The sequence below is a fragment of the Microchirus variegatus genome, assembly GCF_963457635.1.
Source record: "Microchirus variegatus genome assembly, chromosome: 3".
Classification (NCBI taxonomy): domain Eukaryota; kingdom Metazoa; phylum Chordata; class Actinopteri; order Pleuronectiformes; family Soleidae; genus Microchirus; species Microchirus variegatus.
The window spans coordinates 5,406,470-5,430,426 of NC_139804.1; the positions used below are offsets into that span (position 1 = coordinate 5,406,470).

A 23,957-nucleotide genomic window follows, 5' to 3' on the forward strand; every position below is an offset into this window, starting at 1 on the left:
TCGTTGCCCAGGCGATTAAAAAGGCATAGAAAGAAAAGAGTTCATGCATTTGGACAAGTTATGGCTCATTATTAAATACTTCAATCTCCTTCACTGTCACTGGGTGTGTGTGTGTGGGTGGGGGGGGGGGGGGGGTTTAATAATAATATTGATAATAATAATAAGACTTTCTGTAAAACAAGTCCTTGACTTCATGTCCGACGCTACGTCCTCCAACTTCATAACCAACCTTGAATACACGCGGTAAAAGTGGAAACTCGGTTTCAGTCACTTTTCCGGTAGATCAGTTCATGTGCACATTTAAAATAAACAAAACAAAAAAAGGTCATCGCACCCCCCCCCCCCCCCGTGTGGATTACATTGGTTGTGTCGTGGTCGTCAGTGCTCTCAGTGGCTGAATCTACTGCAGGTAGCGGTAGACTTTGAAGCAGTGGTTCCCAGAGTCGGCCACGGCCACGTGACCGTCGGACGTGAGGGCCAGGCCCTGGGGGCCGTAAAGAGGGTCCGCTGTGGTGTTGATGTAGGACAGGAAGGAGCCGGAGCTGTCGAACACCTGGGTGGCGACACAGAGAAAACACACGGGAAGAGCAGGGTTTAAAGGTGCATTATGGGAGAAATGTCGTCATAAAATGACCATGGTTTTTCCATTCAATATGATACCGAAAGAGATTGTATGTGGAGGGGATGGGTCACATGGGAATGGGTCATTGTGCAAAAAGATTTACATGAGAAAACTACTATAAATATGAACTTAAAAAGCCTCAGTACCCCTCTCAAAAGAGAGGAAAAACTAGAGATTATGAAAAATGTCATAAAATGACCATGGTTTTTCATTGAAGATTAAATATATCAGTGGCTTCACTAATAACAATGGTACCGCCAGTATAATCAGTTTAATTATTAATTTAAGGCTTTAATATGACACCAAAAGAGATAATATGTAGAGGGGATGGGTTACATGCCAATGTGTCCTTGGGCAAGAAGCTTAAGACTCAAAAACTATGATAAGTATGAACCTTAAAAGCCTCAGTACCCCTCTCAAAAGAGAGGGAAAACAAGAGATTAAGAAACATGTCATAAAATGACCATGGTTTTTCATTGAAGATTAAATAAAACAGTGGCTTCATTAATAACAATAGTACCGCCAGTATAATCAGTTTATTTTTTTAATTTAAGGCTTCAATATGACACCAATAGAGATAATATGTAGAGGGGATGGGTCACATGCCAATGTGTCCTTGGGCAAAAACACAAGAAAACTACTATAAATATGGACCTAAAAAGCCTCAGTACCCCTCTCAAGAGGAAAAAAAACGAGATTATGGAAGAAATGTCATTAAATGACCATAGTTTTTCATTAGAGATTAAATAAACGTTAAAATAAAACAGTGGCTTCACTAATAGCAATAGCACCGCCAGTATAATCACAGTTTATTTTTTTAATTTAAGGCTTCAATTAAAAAGAGATAGTATGTGGAGGGGATGGGTCACATGCCAATAGGCAAAAAGCTTCACACGCGAAAACTACTATAAATATGGACCTAAAAAGCCTCAGTACCCCTCTCAAAAGAGTGGAAAAACAAGAGATTATGTAAGAAATGTCATTAAATTACCATGTTTTTTCACTAGAGATTAAATAAAGCAATGGTTTCACTAATAGCAATGGTATAATCACAGTTTAATTCTTAAGTTAAGGCTTTTGTTGCATTATGCTGCTCATAGACATTTGACGCCAAAATAGATGGTATGTGGAGGTTGTGGATACTGGGTTTGATCCCCAGCTATAGTCTAAATGCCAATGTGTCCTTTGGCAAGAAGCCTAAGACTAGAAAACTACTAAAAAGCCTCACTGCCGCTCTCAAAAGAGAGGAAAAACAAGAGTATTTGTGCAGAAAATAAAAACATGTCTGATCTTTATGAAGATAAATCACTGAGTGAGTGCAGCTCCTTGGTATTTTTTATTATCTCATTATAGTTTCTTATATAAATGATCTTTACGTTTGACTGTCTTTGCTGTAGTAGCGCTACATGTTTTTGGGGGTTAGGCTAAAAACAATCCAGCTGTTTCCCGGGGCGCTAACCTGGATGCGGCTGTTGCCCCAGTCTGCAACGATGATGTTCCCGTTGGCGTCCACGGCGACGCCTGTCGGGGCGTTGAACTGTCCGTTCCCTTCTCCGTGGGAGCCAAATTTAAACAGGAACTCCCCGTCAGCGTTGTACACCTGCAAGGATTACACAGGAAAATATAGCAGCGGTTAAATTACAATCTGCTGAAGAAGCACAGGAAACTGCAAGTACTGAAGTTTTACATTACTGTTTATTTTATACCTATATTTATAAACACTATAATAACAATAAAACAGCATAAAAACACATATAAATACAATTACTTATAGGAAGATATAAGAAGCTACTTTTTAGCCCTGTTGAGATATTGCAAAACAATATTTTGACAGAATTTCAAAATAAAAGTGTTTGTTTTGATACGAAACAACGTACAGTTCACGATAACAAAAGGTATTTGTGATGCAAAACGAATCATTTAGTAAAAACCTGCAGAAATTCTGTTTTATTTGTTATTTTTTTCTTACTTTGTACAGTTTTATTTAATTTTTCTTAGCTCACTTTCTAGGTATACGTGTCGTGTCGACTCGACAACGTAACTGAGAATGTAGATACTTTACCTTGACCGAGTGGTTATGGAAGTCTGTTACCACAATTTCATTTTTGTTATTTACAGCCACAAAGTGAGGACCTGGAAACGGGCAGAGGAAACAAGAGAAGGAAAAGACTGATTTTAAAAAACGCACACGACAGGAAGTTCAGCACTATTTTTGGACGTTGAAAACAACAAAAGACAAAAAAACAGCCGAGCTGACGTGGGACAGGGTACATGAGACATGACAGACGAACAAAGACGAAACTCGACGAGTTCACACACTCACACACTCACGGTGACGTCATTACTTACTGAAAACGGGGCCAGATTTACTAAGCTTTTGTTCCAGTGCAATGTTTGCACCACTTTTTTCTACAAAGGAAAGAAAAAGGTCCAGGTGAGAAATGAAGTGCAGGTTTTTGACTGTGAAAAAGTTTTACATGCAAATCATGATGGTTGGTTGTGTTTCTTTATCATTACAGCAGAGGCTTATCAATGCATTCATGAACAATCAGGTCCATAATTAACATAAACATCAGTGCATGCGTGTAGTAGATAAACCAGGGGGTCTCAAACACAGCTGGTGTCATCATCTTTATGACTTTGAAGTACTGAAAAACAGCAAAAAATACTTTCAATTCAATGTTTTTTCCCCCAATGTGACCATAATTCCTACAAAAATGAGGTGAAAAGATGCCAAAGTATAATGAAAGTCACCATTATTAAGAGACACAGACCAACAAGACAGAGTAGAACATCAATTACATTACATTAACCCTGAACAACTGCAGCATTCTGTTGTATTTCCAGACTTTTCATTAACTATAGGTGTTTTTAATTTGGAATATTGCCCCTTATACAAATACCAGAATCAATTTTTTTTATTATTTCTGACTCACCAGAACTTAGCTTCAACTTAGTTTTGTGTTTGTTGTTTGAAAACTGTTCCTATGAGCGTTTGTGTTTATACCCTGGGAACAAATAAAGTTGTGTTTGAATCTAATTGAATTGAATTAAATAACAAGGCAATACTATGCAAATGAAAGTGGTCCTAATTTTTATTTTTCATATACTTCACATCACCTATTGTCTTTTAAAACATGCTATTTACATATATATATATTTATGTGTATATATGTGTGCATATGTATGTATATGTGTGTATATGTATATGTGTGTACGTATATATGTATGTACGTATATATATAAGGATATATGTACATATATATGTACGTATATATATGTACGTGTATATGTATGTATATATGTATGTGTATATGTACGTATATACGATATATAGATATAGTCCTCTTTTTTCCCTTATACAATCGCACATGTCAGTGTTTTGTGTAAATTCGGGCTGTCAAAAGATTAAAATTATTAATCGGATTAAACACAAGCTCGCTGTGGATTAATCACGATCGATTACCATTTGTAAATATGCCAGAAAATTCTAATTTTCTCGTTATAACTTGTTGTAGGAACGGAAAGATAAATATAAGTATGTGAAAATATAAATGTAAAGAACAATAAAATACTGTAACCTATAATAATAATAAGTAATATTACAGAGAGTAGTTTGAGACCCCTGAGTTAGACGCTAAAATAAACATGCGGATTAAAATATACAAACATGTTTTACAAATGAGGATAAAGTATGAAACAAATCTGTAAATCTGGCCCAAGAACTTCCTCTGAGACATGACAACACGTCACTTGTTGAGAATGCCAGTGTTTACCTATGTTTACTGTATATATGTATATATGTATATATATATATATATATATATATATATATATATATGTATATATGTATATCTATGTATATATGTACAGCCCTAATTTATATATATATACGTATATATGTGTATATATACGTATATATACGTGTAAATATACGTATATATACGTGTAAATATACGTATATATACGTGTAAATATATATATATGTAAATGTATATGTATATATACGTGTATATATATGTATATATATATGTATATGTATATACATATATATATATGTATATATATATATGTATATATATATGTGTATATGTATATATATATATGTGTATATTTATGTATATATATATGTATATGTATATATACGTGTATATATGTATATGTATATATACGTGTATATATATGTATATACACGTGTATATATATGTTTATGTATATACACGTGTATATATATGTTTATGTATATACACGTGTATATATGTTTATGTATATACACGTGTATATATATGTTTATTTATATATACGTGTATATATATGTATATGTATATATACGTATGTATATATGTGTATGTATATATATATATGTGTATATTTATGTATATATATACATATATATGTATATATATATCTGTAGGTGACTGTAGGATTAACATTGTACCTGCGAAGTGTCGGTCTGACGTCCCTCTGGCTCCAAACTTGGTCACCAGTTTCCCGTTGGACTGGAAGATGAAGACGCAGCAGGCCTTGTTGTCGGCGGTGATGATGTGTCCGTTCTTATCCACGGCCACGCCTTTAGGGCCCATCAGTCGTCCCGCTCCGATTTTGCTCTGTGAAAACAAAGACAAAGTTTAGTCATGAACTTGAGTATTTATACTGAATAAGACAGTGAATATGTCTATGATGATTATTTAATTTTTCACCTTGAACTTCCCGTCCGACGAGAAGATGCTGATCCATCTGTTGTCGTAGTCGGCGACGATGATGTCGCCGTTCATGTCCACCGTGACCCCCGTGGGGCGCTGCAGCTGCCCCGGTGAACGACCTCTGACCCCAAACCTCATTTTAAACTGGCCGTCGTTTGAAAACACCTAAAACGGAGAAGAAACTCAATCACTTTATAAATTCAAATGAAATATTTTTGTCCCTGCTGAAGAGAATAGAAGACACTGACCTGTATGCACTGGTTGTTGCTGTCGGCCACAACGATCCGGCCGTTACTGGAGGTGGAGATGCCTTGTAAGTTAGTGAATTCTCCTTTATCTCGCCCTCTTGTTCCTGTCATCAGTGAGACATACATGTTTTATTTTTATGAATGAGCCAAGATGATATCTGGTAAAAAATCACTGTTATCAAATATTGGAAAAAAGAAAAACCTTCATTCTACCGTTAAAAAGTTTGGGGTCACTTAAAAATGTCCTTATTTTTTTAAGGAAAATTGCTTTTTTTCAATGAATATAACATTAAATGAATCAGAAATACACTCTATACATTGTTAATGTGGTAAACGACTATTCTAGCTGCAAACGTCTGGTTTTTTAATGGAATATGTACATAGGTGTATAGAGGCCCATTTCCAGTGTTCTAATGGTACACTGTGTTTGCTAAAGGCGTTAGAGTTGGCGTTGACCCTTGAAAACCCTTGTGCAATGATGTTAGCACAGCTGAAAACAGTTTTACTGGTTCTTTATTTTGAATAAAAGTCAATATTTCTAATCTTGTCAACGTCTCGACTATATTTTCTATTCATTTTGCAACTCTTTTGATGAATAAAAGTGTGACTTTTAATGGAAAACACAACAAAACTTGTATAGGTGATCCCAAACTTTTGAACAGTAGTTCTTATTATGATCAAAACGTCCTAAATATGATCTAAATGCTTCACCAATGACAAAAAAAACTATGTAATGTGGCCAGAATGTGGATGAGGAATGCCATGTGGACTTAATTTAAGATAGAAAACCTAATAAAAAAGCAAAACAGAGGATTGAAATGTTGTTGTATTGGCATCCAACATGAAAATATCAGTACTTTTTATAAGTTAGCAAAGCTGAATAACTGCGTTGGTCCATCTAAAACTTTAAAAATACATTAAACTGAACATTTTTCCACTGTTCAGGCCAAACTTCCACACAAAAGCGAGGAAATCGGAGCAGCCTCTTTATGCTCTACCAGCTCAAAGAATTGAATACATTTAAAGTTAATGGATGGTAGAAATAAGAAGAATAACCAACAAAGCACCTGCTGAAATTGTTTGGATTTGTGATGATAAATAAACCATTAAATGCCCTTACCCAGAACGGAGGAGACGTTTGTCGTTTGGAAAGTCATTGGAAAATATTCTGGACAATAAAACTGTATTCAGTACATGTTTAAAGGTGCATTATGTAATAAATCTAAAGCAACTGGCCGTGAAATCCTCCTAATATGTCACAGGGACTCAGGAATAATGTTCATATAACAAACTGAACTCACCAACAACAACAGTACAGACAAAATATTTGCATTAAAAAAAAACTTTTGCAGACTGCAAATCATGTTTATGTTTTGAAATCATGTTTTGGCGTCATGTGGCGGCACCTACCGCAGTCTACCAATCACTGCAGTCGGTAGAGTCTCAGCTGCCGAGCAAACCACGGGTTGCCAGTTACGGCAGAGCTACGATGGCGGAGAAAACAAAACCTGAAAGACCTCGGTATTTTTGAATTTGAATGTAGTAACCGTTTTTGGCCACATACTTACATATGGCGCCTTTAAGCCTTTTATTGAATATGTAGCTTTGTAGCCTTTTGTTGCTAATTTTTGTTTGATATCTTTGCCGGCTATGATACAAAAAGGCATTGGGATGTACTGAGAATATCGAGCAGGTTAGGGCTTTTGTGTCCGTTTTAAGTGCTAAGTAGAACCACATAAGGTTCTTCGGTTTATCCTCATAGGAGAACCCTTTTTGGTTCCAGGTGGAACCTTTATGAACCCTTAATGTTACCAAGAACCCTTGAAAAACCCTTTCTTTGGGAAAAAGGTTTTTCAGAAGCTAATGGTTCCAGGTAGAACCTCAACCCTTGTAGAAGAACACTTTTGGAACCCTTATTTCTAAGAGTGTAGTAACCTTCTTTGGCCACATTCTTACATATGGCGCCTTTTAAGTGAAAAGCATCACGATCACTTTCCATAACTAATTACAGGCAGTTATTCACACACCCACTCTGTAGATCAGCTCGTCCTCTATGGGGTTTTCCTTTTTCTTGGTGGTGCTGTACATGCTGGAGGGCCTGCGCACGGCCTTCTGCCGCACGTGACCTCCGCCTCCGCTCGGCGACTTCACCCTCCGCTTCACGTCGTCCGGCGACTGCAGGACGTCCGACGGTTTGACGGCGCGCAGGCGGAACGGACTCCCCCTGACGGGCTGCTCGTACAGCAGCAAGGAGAAGGCGTGCTCGCCCTCGGAGCGGACGGTGTATCCCACCTCGTAGGTGCCGTTCTTGTTGTCCGCCACCTCCGCCTCGGTGCACGCGCCGTCCGCGGACACGATCTCGGCCCTGAGGGCAGCGTTGCCGCTCTTCACCAGCTCGCCGTCCTTATCTTTAGTCGTGACCGTGACGGTGGTGTGCTGGCCCACCAGCGCGTGTCTCAGGCCTTCGCCCGTGGCGACGCTGGTGTGGCCCACAGCTCCGGTCGTGATCAGGACGCCCAGGTTCTGGATGGAGCGCCTCAGCCCGTCCGTCTCCACCTGGCAGCCCAGGTGTCCGTTTTCGTGAGGCTGCTCGGGGAACGTGTGGCGGGCCAGAGCGCTGACCCGCTCGCTCATCTGCTTCTGCACCAGCAGGACTTCGGTGGCGCTGCCGTGGCTCAGCGCCTGCTCTGTGAAGTTACAGCTGCTCTGGATGTTCTCCTTACCCTGGAGCAAAGACGTCAGCTGAGTCTGGAGAACCTGAAGACTCAGATGAAGAGAGATAAACGGTCGATTTAAGGTGCTTTACAGAGACATTTAACAACAGTATTGAAATGATGAGAGCAGGTTTTGTTAAACACAGTGTTGTACGTGAAGGTTTTCAGCGTAGATTTTGAAAAAAGCTGAGTCAGCTCCACTCTTTAAGGGATTTAAGAAGACTTTAGAACAGAGGTGATTTTACTTCAAACTCAAAGTTGTTGGTCCCTGATCGTCCTTTGCTGTTAATAATTTTACTAGAGGACAAAAAGAAAAGGGATTTAAAATAAATAAAAAATATTATTTAAAATTAAATATACGTGCGTGTGTGTGTATATGTGTGTATATATGTATATGTATACATACTATGTGTATATATACAGTATGTCTATATATATATGTTTGTGTGTGTATATGTGTGTATATATGTATATGTATACATACTATGTATATATACAGTACATATATATGTGTATATGTGTGTGTGTGTGTGTATATAAGTGTATATATATGTGTGTGTATATATGTATGTACATGCATACACATATGTATATACATGTGTTTATATGTATATACACATACGTATATATATATGAACATATACACACATGTTTATACATGTGTATATATATGTGTGTGTATATATGTGTATATATATGTATATGTATGTGTATATGTGTGTATATATGTATATGTATACATACTATGTATATATACAGTACATATATGTGTATATGTGTGTGTGTGTGTATATAAGTGTATATATATGTGTGTGTATATATGTGTGTATATGTTTACACATATGTATATACATGTGTTTATATGTATATACACATACGTATATATATATGTATATATACACACATGTTTATACACATGTGTATGTATATATGTGTGTGTATATATGTTTATATATAAATGTATGTATATGTTTATTTGTGTGTATACATGTATATGTATACATACTATGTATATATAGTGTCTATATATATATATGTGCGTGTGTGGTTATACATGTGTATATATGTATGTGTATTTATATGTGTGTATATGTATACACTTTATATGTATGTATATACACATACGTATACACATGTTTATACACGTGTATATATTTTTTTAATAATGTAATGTTCAGATAACAAAACAACTTTCGTGCAAAACTGCCGTACAAAGTGCAAACAGATTAAAAAAAAAAGGTACACACAATCAATTCTGGGGAAAAAATAAAAAAAATAGCCCCAAGATAAGCAAAGAAATCCAATAATAACAAACTCAAATAACACACTGAGCATCTAGTCTGGTCATTAGGGTAAAAAAAAGAAAAAAAAAGAAGGTGCAAAGGGCAACAGCGTAAACATCACAGAGACGGACGTCTTCTCACCTTTTGCTTGGTGCCGCAGATGTTCTCCACCTCGCTGATGAGCGCCGCCTTGCGTTGGTGCAGCGCTTTCTCCAGCTCGTCGAAGGTGCTGCCGATCTCGGACACGGCGTCGTTCTTCCTCTCCGAGAGCTGCTTGGCGATTTCGTTCACCAGCTCGATGGCGGCCGTCAACTGAGGTAGTCTGAGGGACGAACGCGAGACTTTAGAAAATTAGCATCGGAAATGTCATCCATTATGGGTCAAAAACCCCGTGAAAAAAAGGCGGGGGTTACCTGTTGCGCACGGTGTCCAGCTGGTTCTTGAGCGCCGACTTGTGCTGCTCCAGCACGTCCCTCAGGGGAACCGTCACGTGTTCCCTGTGTTCTCCCTCTGTGCACTCCAGACACATGGCTGTTTCACACGACTCGCAGTAAAACTCCATCACCTGCAGATGGTGCAGTGGAGCAACAGCACAGAGAGAGGTAGTCGTAGCGTTTTTCATGAGCTCATGTACATATACAGTATATACACGCAGTACAAATACACACCTTGCCCTCGTGGTTGGGGCAGGAGAGCGGCTGACAGGCCGTCGCGGCGCTCGCCGACTCGAGCGCGTTGCAGGCCTCCGGTCGGCTGCACTCGGGGTCTCGCTGCAGCACCTCCATCAGGTTGGTGATGAAGAAGTTGTTCTGCAGCGCTGCCACGCCCTTCTCGGGCAAGATGGAGGTCTGTCTGCATACCGGGCAGGACAGCGTCAAGGACTGGGGCGGGATGTAGTTCTGCAAACACCTGCGGACGGCAGAGACGAGACGTAAACGCGAATAAATGACAGGTTTCGCACCCTCCTATCCTATCCTGTCCTATAAGTGCAATAAAAAAACGCACTGAAGCTGTCTTTTAGATTTGCCTAGACACGGCACACGGCAGAATTACGGCTGTGGAAATGAGTTCCTGCTGCCAGCAGAAGTGCTGCCGTGTCATTAAGATCGCTTTCGTCTGTTTTCAGCCAAGTTCACTCGGTCGGCGTCTCACATCACGTGGAAGCAACGGCGGGCGAGAGAGGGAATAGCTGCCGTATAAGTGGCATGAATTTAGGTCGTTCCAACATAGCTTTGGCTGGGACGCATTAACACGAGCGTCTAAATAAAGACCCGGGATCCGTCTTTCATCTGCATTTCCTCGGCGAAAGTGTGGAAAACCTCAAACCCACTCGTCGTCAAAGTATAAGAAATACTAACATTTAAGGATCTCGTTGACTATAAATCTGTTCTAATGATGCACAGAGTTAAAAACCAAGAAACTGAACTCTACCACAACATCAGGAGTTAATATATGAAACAACATAGATCTATAAAACACATTTTTGGACAGATATGAACAAAATGATGGACTTTTTCCTCTTTTATTTGTCTGTTTTAAGGCTTAGGTTTGACCATTAGAGCTTAAAATGAAAGAAAAAAGACCAAAATACCCTTTTATTTGAATAATTCATTGCTGTTATGTTGTTGTTTCAGTGAAAACGTGTCAAGGCTCCTCAAAATACGTGAACTCTTTGGGATTTCCTGGTTTTCCTGCATGCATTTGTCCAAAAAATGTCAAAAACACAACGTGTGTGCTTCAGCTTATAATACACAGATACTTGGAAATGCATTAAATGTTCACTATGGTGATGGAAAAATAGAGTGAACCCCTAAACTAATGACTTCATCTCAGTAAAACAAGCTTGGAGCTTCATTTGCATAACGCTGGGAAGAAAACTAGGACACTTTAAAGCATTGGTTCTCAAAGTGCGGCCCGGGGGCCAATGGCGGCCCGCAGAAACATTTCTGGCGGCCCGCGGGCAATGAATTACAGTTGATAGTTTTAATCCAGGAGCTACTAAGCTTGTTAAATGTTTATTGGACATTACTGGATACAGACCAATAAGTGTAAACGAAAATACTGGGTATTTACCTGGTTTCTATATGGTGAATTTTAGTGTATTATTGGGTTATAAGCTGGTAATAAGCAGGTAGCTACAGCCTCCAATTACTAGCTATTTACCCAGTAAATATATGGTAACAGAAATGTGTTACTTGGTATTAACCTGTAATTAGAAGGTAAGAACAATGGCCAAAATACTGGGTAATTACCCAGTAAATTATAAAGCGTTATTATATTAACGCTTATATTACTTGACGCTAAACTGTAGAACTGCAATCTGGTCATTAAAATGATTACAAATGGGATTTATTTCTGTTTTCTTTCCTTTGGCGACCCTCAGTCCAATGTTGGGTTCCTAAATTGGCCCTCAGGTATCAAAACTTTGAGAACCCCTGTTTTAAAGGGTCCACATACTTTTTTCCTAGCCAGTTTCTATTTCAAGTTCAGATAAAAACAAATCTAATTCAATACATCTTACTGGGAACTGCACTGTATTCAAAGTTCTGTGCAAATAAAGCGACGGTGGCCAGGAGGCAAACCGAGTATAACGAACGGATGAATGAATGAATGGATGGATGGATGATCGGTGAACTTACTTCTCGCAGAAGGTGTGCAGGCAGGGAAGGACCTTGGGGTTGTGATAATGGTCCAAACAGATGCTGCAGACCAGGAACTGCTTGTCGATCTGCCTGACCACGGGGCTGGCGCTGCCGCTCTCACGTTTGGCCATGGCGACGGACATTCAAAGGCAGCAGGACGAGGACCACTTACCCTGCAGGAGAGAAAGAAAAAAAAAACAGGACAAAGGTCAAGAAAGACGAAAGGAAGCAGCATTAAAACGTGGTCCGGGAGGGCGTATTTGCTTATCCTCAGAGTGAAGACATGAGTCATAGCGTTATACTGTGTTGGTATTTCATGGTTTTTCCTCCCTGTGTCTGAGGGAAGAGGCCAGAAGCTGTTTGACTTGTACAGTTTTAAAGGGCTCATATTATACCCTATTTCTCTAAGTTAACCTAGCTCCCTGGTGTCCGAATGAACATCAAAATACCATAAGGATGAAGCACCACAGCAGTTCAATCACCCTGAACAAAACAGCCCTGTTCAGAACGCTCTGTTTAGTAGTATCTCTTTAAGTCCACCTTAACAAAAAAAAAAGTAAAATGAAAACTTAAGGGACAGGAAATGACATCAGCCACAGAGGCTACTGGGAGCTAACAGCAGTTAGCCTTTGGAAAAGTGAAAAGTGATTTGCAGGCTCTAGCAGGCACATTGCCGTCATATATAACCTGTATCCACTGGACAGAAAAATCCTCTGAGGCTGGAAGTTTGTGTAGAACTCTGCGCTGCACTGTGGAGCCAAGAATAGAACTTTTCGCAGACTTCCGGTTTTTGGATATATACCGTTGCCCTCGCCTGCACTCTCGCGTGTTTTACGGGACAAATCGGAGCTCCGCGAGACGACAATTCCAGGAATTTAGCACATTGTGACGTAGCAATGAGCGCGGAAGTCAACATCTCGCGTTTTATCTCCTGCACTTAGACTGAGGAGGACCACAAAAACATGACTGAGTCATATTTTTTCACACTTTGCCGACTCATAGGGCCTCCAAATATCCCAAATATAAGGATTTAAATGATTAAAAAGTTGATTTTGCATAATATGTCCCGTTTAAACTTAAGCTAAGACAGAGGGAGACGAATGAACACATCAACATGTGTGATTATTACTACAGGCCAGTGTCTGTGCTGTCACCCATGCGTCGCGATTCGCTCTATATTTCGACCACACTCGACTTCTGCGACGTGATTCCTGGTGGCGACAGTTGTCGTGACGTGAAAACCGTATCACAGATTAATCTCATCGTGTCTTTTACGATGTTGTACAATCTGTCGTCATTGTAGATAAACAGCAGCAGCACAGAGGATCACATGAACACTGAAAACACAGCTTTAATGTGATCACTGAGCAACGTTCATTCACGTTGTAGATAATTCCCTTTAAATGTGACTGTTTGATTCACGTATTTATGACGCAATAACAATCTATGAATTGTTAGTGTTTAATTTATCTATTTATGTTACAGAACATTAGATTATAGTGTTTTTTTTTTTTTTATCATTGTTGTTTTATAAAATGTATTTTATATGTCCGGAAAGCTCCTCGTCCTACTATTCCCTTTGAAGATTGATCGAATTCAGAGAGAAAGAATGAAAATTCACGAGTATCACAAGTATTAACATGTAGAGAATCGTATGGGTTCTTACAGGGTTTCAAAACCATCAAATAAATCGAAAAATCAGATCCTTCATTTTTCCTTCAGACAACCAGGTTTTAAAGATGACCAATTGACCCAAAGGAAACTAATTAATATAGATAAAAATTTAATGGTTAATTCGGGAATAACGTAACATTCCTCCTTTTGTCATTATTGAAAATATAAACAAAGAAAAACCTGTGTCAAGAGGTGAGAATCAAAACATCATCTTAAAAAAACATCTTAAAAACACATCTGGACGATTCCAGACTTGGAAATGACGGACGTGGCTGCTGGAATATGAGTAATATATGTTTAAAAATTCATATTTAAGTTTGAATTCATGTGACTCCTTGACATAAAAGTAAACAAATCGAGCAGATGTGTTTCTCAAACAGAGAAGATGCACAGCTATCGTTATCAATCGGCTCCTGACTGTATCTTTATCTCAGATTCACGCAACAACAACGTGGTCATAAACGGAGCAGGAACGCGCCCATCTTTGTCCATTCTACAAGCTCTTCATCCTCGCCTCGTCTCATCTCTGCTCCACTGATCACTGATCGCTGATCAGCAGCAGCAGCAGCAGCAGCAGCAGCAGGGTCATGAGGGACAACACCCACATGAATCTCCTCACTTCCACATGGAAACCGTCGTGTTCCCCCCCTTGTCTTTGGAGAAGACGGAGAGGAAACAGGAAGCTTTACAAAAACGGCAACTCCCTTGAATTCCTACTACACCAGTTCCTTCTCTTTGACTCCCAGCTGGCTGAGTTCAGGCACCACCTGTCTGTCTCTCACTCTGTCTGTCTGTGGGGAGATAAAGGGGGACGGGGGGGGGGGGGGTTGATTCAGAGTGAGCTGACAGGCCTTGGACGCAGCTGTCCCCTCCTCTGCAACACCATAGCGGCCCGAGAGCTCCAACAATGGCATTCCAGCTCTGCTTTCACAGATTCACCACCACCTCACTCCCACATCGTCTTCTCTACCACTGTCCACACACACACACACACACACACACACACACACACACACACACACACACACACACACACACACACACACACACACACACACACGTGCACGAATAACTGCAGACCTGATCTCAGGCCACAAGCGTCTTTGCAGATGCAGCTCCCCCATTGTTGCCCTACACTCACTCACTCCCCTCCTCCTCCTCCTCCTGGTCTTTTCCCTTCACATGGACGTTGAACTGCAGCAGCTGAGCCGAGCTGTGACATCAGGAGGAAGCTTGAGGAGCCAAAGCCCTCAGGCTCCTCCCCCCCCCCCCCCCGTCTCTGCCTTTGCCTTTATGGTCTGCAACAGCAACCGTCCCTCACCCCCCTCCACCACCTTTGCTTCCCTTCCTCCCTGCTCCCTCCTCAGCTCAGTTCCTCCCACTCGCCCTCACCACGGAGAAAGAGAGAGGATCTTTCTTCACAAAGCAGCCTGACAGCATGCTCTCATTAGCCGTGCGTGCGTGCGCTTGAAATACAAAGAAATACACGAAAACAAGACTAATTTGCTTCGCTGGAACGATGCAGCAAAACCTGTGTCAGTCCAGAAATAACCAGGAATTTAATCGTCGTGTTAATAATAGCTCTGCTGCAAATAGCATATATACAATAACAAAACTGAAGAGTGTGTGCTGTGTGATGCACACACGGCGCAACCATGTGACCACAATTCCTCTTGAAGGCGTCTTTGAAATGCACGATCAGCGCTTCCTCCAGACGAGGACAATTATCAGAGACAGACGTTTGTCTTTCTCTCTGTAGTCGAGTGCATGCGAATCTGCCACGCACACACACACACACGCAGGAACAATGACGCCTGCAGAAAATCCACTTAACTGTTTGTGAATTCTGCCAGATTCTCTCACCTTGCATCACAGCACAGTAAAGTGGCTTAATGTCCGGCCCTGCAGGGTTCAGGCCCTATAGCTAGTCTGCCATCTGGATTACCGAGGGCGACAAGATGACCGACACCATCACGCCCCAATCGAAGTCAAAAACCCGCGCACTCGCTCGACTTCACCTGACGCACGACTAACGCCGGGAAAAGCAACGTGCGTGTCACTTGTTCGTGCACCACACTGCAAATAAGTATTTGATTACTCTGAGCATCTTCTAATATGAAGGGTTTGATGTCAGAAACCTGAGCTTGAAAACCTCTGCTCGGTTTTCTCTGAACGTGCTGCTTGTTTCTGTCATTTTTTTCAGTTTTAGTTTGTTTAGTTTAGTTTATAGAGATGATAGCTTATACTAGTTTCCAACTGCCGTCCCCCAACACAATGAAATGTACAATACATCTAAAATCATACAGCGTCATGACCCATTAAAAAATGCAAATAGCTCTGATTTTGTTTCAGCCAAACTTTTAAAGGTGCCATATGTAAGAATGTGGTCAAAAACGGTTACTACATTCAAATTCAAAACACCGAGGTCTTTTAGGTTTCGTTTTCTGACGTAAACTGGCAACCCGTGGTTGCTCTGCAGCTGAGACTCCACTGACTGCAATGAGTGGTAGACGGCGGTAGGTGGCAAAATATGATTTCAAAACATAAACATGATTTGCAGTCTGCAAATTAATGCAAATATGTTGTCTGTACTGTTGTTGTTGGTGAGTTCAGTTTGTTATATGAACATTATTCCTGAGTCTCTGTGACATATTAGGAGGATTTTTCTCACTATTTTGTTTGTTAAAAAGACAAAAAGACAAATATTTTACAGTAAAGGACGTTTGTGTTTCAGCGTGTGATAAGTGGATGTCATGAGTGATTTTTTATCTTGTGGCAAAAGACAATTTCACCACACGGACTCAGCCGCCCCCCCAAAAGATGTCAGACTGAATAGATTGTCCTTCTTCTGCTTCTTCTGCTTCACACCCACAGATGTGTTTAATTATTCAGCATTCCTATTACATAAGTTTCTATGAAAAGTGGCCTTTATATTCCCAGAGTAATAAACTAGTAATTCATTGGAATGTTTTTTTTAATATTAATGTTTTCTTCCAGACTTAATTCCTTTCATTCTCTCCGTGTCAGTGCTGAAGAATGTAAATCTCATAACGGCACATAATCTTTGATAAAGCATGGCTGAAAAATGAATATAGTGTGCTTACAATCAATGACTATGACCCATGTAGATATATTAATGAGAAAAATGTTGGATATTGACACATAAAATCATATGAAACAAACACATGTTTGAAAAAACTAAATGTAATATCATCATGACAGATGATAAAAGTTGAAAACTGGTCCTTTAAGCTGCCTATATACAGTATATATATATATATATATGTATATATATATATTCCAGGATATTTGCTTTCCAAACTCTATAAAAAGTATTTTGTGTCTTCCCTTTCTCTTCCTGTGTGTGTAATAATCTGCTTTTACTGCACTTGTGTTAGATTATAAGCAACTTTAAGACACAAATGCTGTAGCAAGCATCAGATATTTAACACATAACTTTCCACATGTCACGGGTCAATGCTGCAAATTAAACTTTTTTGTATTTTTTGTATATACTTAAATGTACTCCAATGTGTGTTATTTTTGTGTCTGTAGTTTTCATTTTCAGGCAGATAATTAACAAACAAAATGGGAGAATTGGGATCAACACGTTGGTGCACAGCTACGGTGGCCCTGAGGTGCAAAACACAAACGCAAAACAAAAAACAGTAACGCAAAACACAAAACCAAAAAGCACAAACGCAAAAGAAAAAACACAAGCGCAAAACAAAAAAACACAATCGTAAAACAAAAAACAGAAGCGCAAAAAACAAAACACACAAGGGCAAAAAACAGAAGCGCAAAACAAAAAAACACAAAACCAAAAAGCACAAACGCAAAACAAAAAACACAAACGTAAAACACAAGCGCAAAACAAAAAAACACAAGCGTAAAACAAAAAACACAAGCGCAATAAAAACAAAAAAACACAAGCGCAAAACAAAAAACACATAAACAAAACAAAAAATGCAAAACAAAACACAAAAGCACAACAAAAAACAAACACAAAACTAAAAGCCAGATAGAAACAGTTTTTTGTTTTGCGTTTGCGTTTTTTTTTTTTTTGCCTTTGTGTTTTGCACCTCAGGGCCACCGTACACAGCTGTAAGTCGGACTGATTGCATTTTTTCCATTTCTACGAGCAATAACAATTCAAAACGACCTCATGCTGCTCTGGAACAACAAGGCAGATGACGTGTGGACGGGAAAACAAGAAATCCACACACTCAAATGCACATTTCTGTGTTGAGTGTTAAAGGGTCTGCCGGAGAGGCCGGCTAAGGTGCCTGCCTGGTCCCCGTGATGACTCATCAGTTATTGCTCACGCAACACAGAAAATCCTCAAAAAATAACAAGGCCCTCTGTTACAGTTCACTGCATCACATGAAGGAATCCGTCTCAATGCATCAGTGTTGTGTCAGAGCCGTGGACTCGGACGATGAAAGGAAAACAGTGTGAGGATATAATTATGTGTGAGAGTGCAGTTTTTTTTTGAAAAATGCATAATAATTCAGAGTTGTTACGTAGTTTGCCGAGTGCATAAATGCGTAGACATCAACTCCACACAGACTATGGATTGTTTACGATCCGACAACTCGACGAGAAGAAGACGAAGTGACCACACTGGTTCAAGGGCGAGTCAGCAGAATTTTTAATCAGTGCTGACACAAAAGGAGGCAACGGTGTCTCCCTTCCCTCCACCCTCCACCAACCAACCACCCACCCCTGCGAGCTGAGCCCACTGCTATATCACAAAGACTGGCAGAAGACAATGCGGCACACAGGCACTGAGTGTTTTCTGCAGCAGGAACATGCACTGCAGCTTTTTATTTGCTGCCCGAGACGCTCGCACATCTGCAGTTTGAGCTAAAAATGAGCCTGAGCGTGGTGTCACAGTACAGTACGGTGACCCACATGCGTTGTACACATGTTGTACAGGCTGACCTAAAGTTAGACGGTGGCTACGAGCGTGCGCCGCGAAGAGTTAGCGGTGTTTCAGACAAAGATTTTCAGAGAAAATGGCAATAAATGTTCATAATGTACAATGAAGTGGATGTTAGTTCAAACACAGGAGACTAAAGATTTACTGCATCGGCGCTGAATGGCAACAAGATTCACTTAAAACTGCACTGCTTAGCTTTAGCTTGGCTACTTAGCTTAGCTACTCAGTAGAACTCAACCGGCGTCGTTCCCCGTGCTGCACACAGGAAGTGATTTGTTTTAAGTCGAGACAGGTCGGCGCTGAATGGCAACAAGGTCCACTTAAAACTGCAGTGCTTAGCTTTAGCTTAGCTACTCAGCTACTTAGCTTAGCTACTCTGCCTCTACTTATCTTAGCTACTCAGTAAAACTAATGTCAACCGGTGTCATTCCCCGTGCTGCACAGGTGATTTGTTTTATGTCAAAGATAAATGGCGGCAACAGCAACACCGCGCTAGTAAAGCAAGCAAAATGACTGCAAACAGGTAATATCACATGATTCACCTGAAGAGTCAGCAAAAGCCTGACAACAACCCACTCATCACTGCGTTTTGGAGCAGGGAAACATCTCAAATTTGAGGACCAGGATTGGGTAACACTGTTATAAAACGTTTATAATGTTTTAAATGAAAGTTCCTTGTATATTCTTAATGAGACTACAGTGGCGAACGTACACTTAATTCCAAAGCAAAGCAAAAGGCTACAAAGCTACATTCAATAAAAGGCTTAAAGGCGCCACATGTAAGAATGTGGCCAAAAACGGTTACTACATTCAAGTTCAAAATACAGAGGTCTTTTAGGTTTCGTTTTCTGACGTAACAGGCAACGCGTGGTTGCTCTGCAGCTGAGACTCTACTGACTGCAATGATTGGCAGACGATGGTAGGTGGTGCCACATGACGCCAAAACATGATTTGCAGTCTGCAAAATATATTTTTTTAATGCTAATATTTTGTCTGTACTGTTGTTGTTGGTGAGTTCAGTTTGTTATATGAACATTATTCCTGAGTCTCTGTGACATATTAGGAGGATTTTATGGTCAGTTTTTTTAATTTATTACATAATGCACCCAACGTAACAAGTAATCCTGCACCAACCACCCAAACCAACCCCAAACTAAACCCCACTACAGATACTCAAATACAAATAACGTCGCCTCATTTCTGTTCATGAAGACCAAACAGGGGCAGCAACAAACATCGCTCAAAGTTACGTACTGCAGCTTTAAATCAAAGGCAGTTTTGCTTACCTTTACTGACAAGACTCATCCTGTAACCTTTACAAATGATGTCCCGGGCTACCAAAGAGGATCAGGGCCCAATGCCAACTTTTAATCTCAGAATTCTGACTTTAATCTCAGAAGTCGGGATGTTTTCTAATTTCTTACAATAGGGCCAAATGTAAAACTCTATACACTTTATATCGTGTTTCAACAACATTCTGCGTAAAGGATGACATTTACACTAAATACCGAGGTTTTAAGTCGTTATCATCGTAGCCTAAACCTCTTTGCGGCGTACACGACCCATTCACGCTCACTAAGCGGCTCACGCTGAGACTTTTTGGCTCTTAAAGGAGTTGCTGATGGGGTTTGATCCAGGAACCTTTCCAGGAAATGTAAGGACTGTATCACTCACTCTCTGCACGCGCCGCTCTGTCCTCTCACTGCGAGGCCTTTTTCCTGAAATTATCGACGTGAAAAAACTTTACACGGGGAAACTTTTCTCTGCAGCGATCTCGCTCATGAAATCTCATCTAATATTTATCACATCCATGTGATGTTGTGTCCGTCTTTAACGTAAGGCGAACAAAGGTCAGACGCCGAGTGAATGAAGTCGGTCTGATTAAAGGACGTCGACACAGTCTGTTTGATGAGCTTTGATCAGTTAGAGTAAAATACGATCAATACACACACGTTAACGGACGTCCTGGTCTTAAAAAGAAGCCGTTAATCATTTTTATCAAGTAAAAGAAAGAAGAAAAACAACAACAGATTGTTATTTACTGTTCTTCACTCACTCATCTTCTGCCGTTTCATCGTCCACATCCTCCTTTAATCTTCTATACTTTAATAATGGCCAAAATAAAGTTACTCTGTGGTAAAACACCAGTATTAGAACGCGATTGCTTTGAAGTCAAGGCTTTAGTTCAGTAGTTTCAAAAAAATACAAGGATGAAATCTTATAAGATGTGAATTTTTTAGATTTAAGATTTGATTTACGATTTCACTGTATTGTTCAGCCCTACACTCTTAGAAATTAAAGTTCTAAGTACAACCGTTCTTCAGCTTGTCCTCATAGGAGAACCCTTTTAGGCTCCAGGTAGAACCTTTCCACCTGGAACCCTTTTGGAGGGTTCCAACAAGAAAAAAGGGTTACCAAGAACCCTTTAAAGAAGCAAATAGTTCCAGGTAGAACCTCAGCCCTTGTAGAAGAACACTTTTGGAACCCTTATTTCTAAGAGTGTATCATGAACAATACAGTAAAATTGTAACCCTAACCCAAGTGATAAAAGCTAGAGGTTCTAAAGACTTAAAGGTTATAGATTTTGTATATAATACATTTGCACGACCTGTTTTAAGTGTCCAGTTAAGCACAATACACTGTTAGAAATAAAAGTGTTAAGTAGAACCATATAAGGTTCTTCATAGGTGAACCCTTTTTGGCTCCAGGTAGAACCTTTTTATAAAGGTTCCACCTGGAAACCTTTTGGAGGGTTCCACCAAGAACACTCTTTAAACCCTTTATTCAGGAAAGGGCTTTTAAAGGGTTCTCTGGATCAAAACAATGGTTCTTACTAGAACCATTAGTGTTACCAAGAACCCTTGAAAAACCCTTGCTTTGGGAAAGGGTTCTATATGGTTCCAGGTAGAACCTTAGCCCTTGTAGAAGGACCCTTTTGGAACCCTTATTTCTAAGAGTATATAAAATTGTAACCCTAACCCAAGTGATAAACGTTAGAGGTTCTAAAGACTCAAAGGTTATTGATTTTAGACCTGTTCTAAGTGTCCAGTGAAGCACAATACAACAAAAAGTTGTACCATCGCTGGTCCAGTTTACACAAGGACACTGTAATATGGAAGTTGTTGTGAAGAACCAAGTGAATCAATATGCATTTTTGTCCTATTGTGCATGGACCTGGAGGGAAATTTGCTCCATCGATGACCGCGTACACTCGATTATTAGCTCAACAACAACAACAACAACAACGATGCGTTCAAATCGGCCGCGTGATCGACAGCAGCGGTGTCTTCTTTGATCAAGTCCATCAGAGACTCATTAACGCAGACTTGTGACCATTTAGCGCCGTTTTGCAACCTTCCTGTGACCCTGCATGCATGTGCACGACAGAAGACGGCCAGCCGACCATTTCCCACCAACTGCATCATCATCATCACCATCATCATCATTACCGCTCATGTGATGATTGGGACAGTTTTACTCAAAGATGAGTCATCTATCAGAAACACACCAATCGATACAGAACCTGTGCCTGAGCAGAGGGAAATGATGCAGTGTTGTGCTGCTGCTGCTGCTCGTCCAACATGCTGATTCACGTGTGGCTTGCATTGATTCCAAAACCGTATATATATATATATACACGTATATACCATCACCACCACTGCCGCCGCCGCCGTAACAGCTTCATTCAGATGGGAAAACCCAGTGAAAGATCACTAATCCTTCGGAAAACAAAAGAGCACGAACGCTTGATTACAGAGCCCAGCCCTCAGACTGCAGCAGATGCCCACCTGCTACAGAGCCGGAGCTGGGAGCTAAAATGGAGAAGTGTGTGTGAGTGTGTGTGTGAGCTGCATGAGGAAGCAATAAAAAAAATAAAAAAAAACCTTAGCAGAGGAGTATTTTTGGTGCAACAGCTTCTTCTTTTTTCTTCTATAGAAGCAAAATCGGTGAGTGCAGCTCATCCCAGAAGCCGATTGAGATACAGAGCAATCAATAATTCATCATCTGCTCTCCATCCCCACTCCTTACACCATATATATATATAAATATATATACACACGACTGACTGAGGATTCCTGATCGTGGCACAAACAGGATGAGAAAGCAGAAATGCGATACCATATTTTTAAATAAGAAAAAACACACGTATGAATGGTCTGATTGTTTTGTACTCACATGAATTCCCAGCAGGAGGGAGGGAGTGCAGCAGGGTCAGCATCGCAGGCTCTGGAGAAGTCTTCTCATTGTGTGTCAGTCCTTTTTTACAGCAGAGCGCACACACACACACACACACACACGCAACACACACACTCACATATACACCAGGCGACAGAGAGGGAAAGGGCAGGGTCTGTCTGGGAAGAAGAAGGAGACAGTAAGGAAGAGGAGAAGGGGGGAAAGGAGGAGATTAAGGGAGGAGTCTGCGGGGCCGTATTGGTCGGGGCGGGCTGGTGGGAGGAGCCACGGAGACCAATAGCATGTGGAGGGGGGGCCGGACATATGCAAAAGTGATGAAATCTCAGGAACTGACTGAGGGGAAAAGAGTCTGTCTGGTGCAAAGGGGTTTGGCTTTCTCGGATTGTACCACCCCAGTTTCCCCCCCCCCCCCCCCCCTAAAAGGACAAAGGATACAGTTTTATGTGCGCTTCAGGTTTGAATTACTTGGGATGCAAAGAATTATTGGAGTGTAAAGACAAAAGGGAAACACAGAGCGCTCTCTCTGACTCTGTTTGTCATGTGATATTCCCTCTAAAAGCTCATGCATCAGCATGGAAAAAAAACCCAGATGTTTTGTCTTATTATTATTATTTGTAAGATTTGTAAGAATCGTCAAAACCCTAATGCTCTTCTTCTGCAGAAAACTATGTACAACAGGAAACTGAGACGTGCAGAGTCACAACTGGACGTTTCCCATTGTGTTTCTTTCTCTGCATAAAACAACATTCTCAGCAAAAACTTCAACCTCTACAGCTTTATTTTTGCTTTGTATAACTGTGAACGGGGGGAAATTGCAAATGACTCTGTGGAGTCTTTGACAACAGGGAAATAAGACAGTTTGTGTGTGTGAGAGTGTGTGTGTGTGTGTGTGTGTGTGTGTGTGTGTGTGTGTGTGTGTGTGTGTGTGTGTG

At 40.4% G+C, this 23,957-nt stretch overlaps 1 protein-coding gene across 1 annotated transcript; it reads right to left on the minus strand.

The window, feature by feature from the left end:
- Window positions 1–380: 380 nt before the first annotated feature.
- Window positions 381–23,126, minus strand: LOC310925322 (tripartite motif-containing protein 3-like). Its single transcript, XM_083887246.1, has 13 exons — window positions 23,005–23,126; window positions 12,210–12,385; window positions 10,239–10,479; window positions 9,984–10,135; window positions 9,712–9,892; window positions 7,601–8,330; window positions 5,574–5,677; window positions 5,323–5,490; window positions 5,061–5,229; window positions 2,972–3,031; window positions 2,685–2,755; window positions 2,082–2,222; window positions 381–553 (listed from the first exon to the last, which is right to left on the minus strand). Exons 2-13 carry the CDS (start codon window positions 12,353–12,355, stop codon window positions 401–403), a joined length of 2,316 nt encoding a protein of 771 aa, XP_083743372.1. The 5' UTR covers window positions 12,356–12,385; window positions 23,005–23,126; the 3' UTR covers window positions 381–400.
- Between the last annotated feature and the right edge of the window lie 831 nt (window positions 23,127–23,957).

Excerpts from the sequence above, each read along its gene's own strand:
- LOC310925322 (XM_083887246.1), bottom strand. The coding sequence starts at position 12,355 with ATGTCCGTCGCCATGGCCAAACGTGAGAGCGGCAGCGCCAGCCCCGTG. Across the intron at positions 9,893-9,983 it reads CTGGACACCGTGCGCAACAG|ACTACCTCAGTTGACGGCCG; the intron begins GTAACCCCCGCC and ends TTCGTCCCTCAG. Across the intron at positions 8,331-9,711 it reads TCTGCGGCACCAAGCAAAAG|GTTCTCCAGACTCAGCTGAC; the intron begins GTGAGAAGACGT and ends CTGAGTCTTCAG.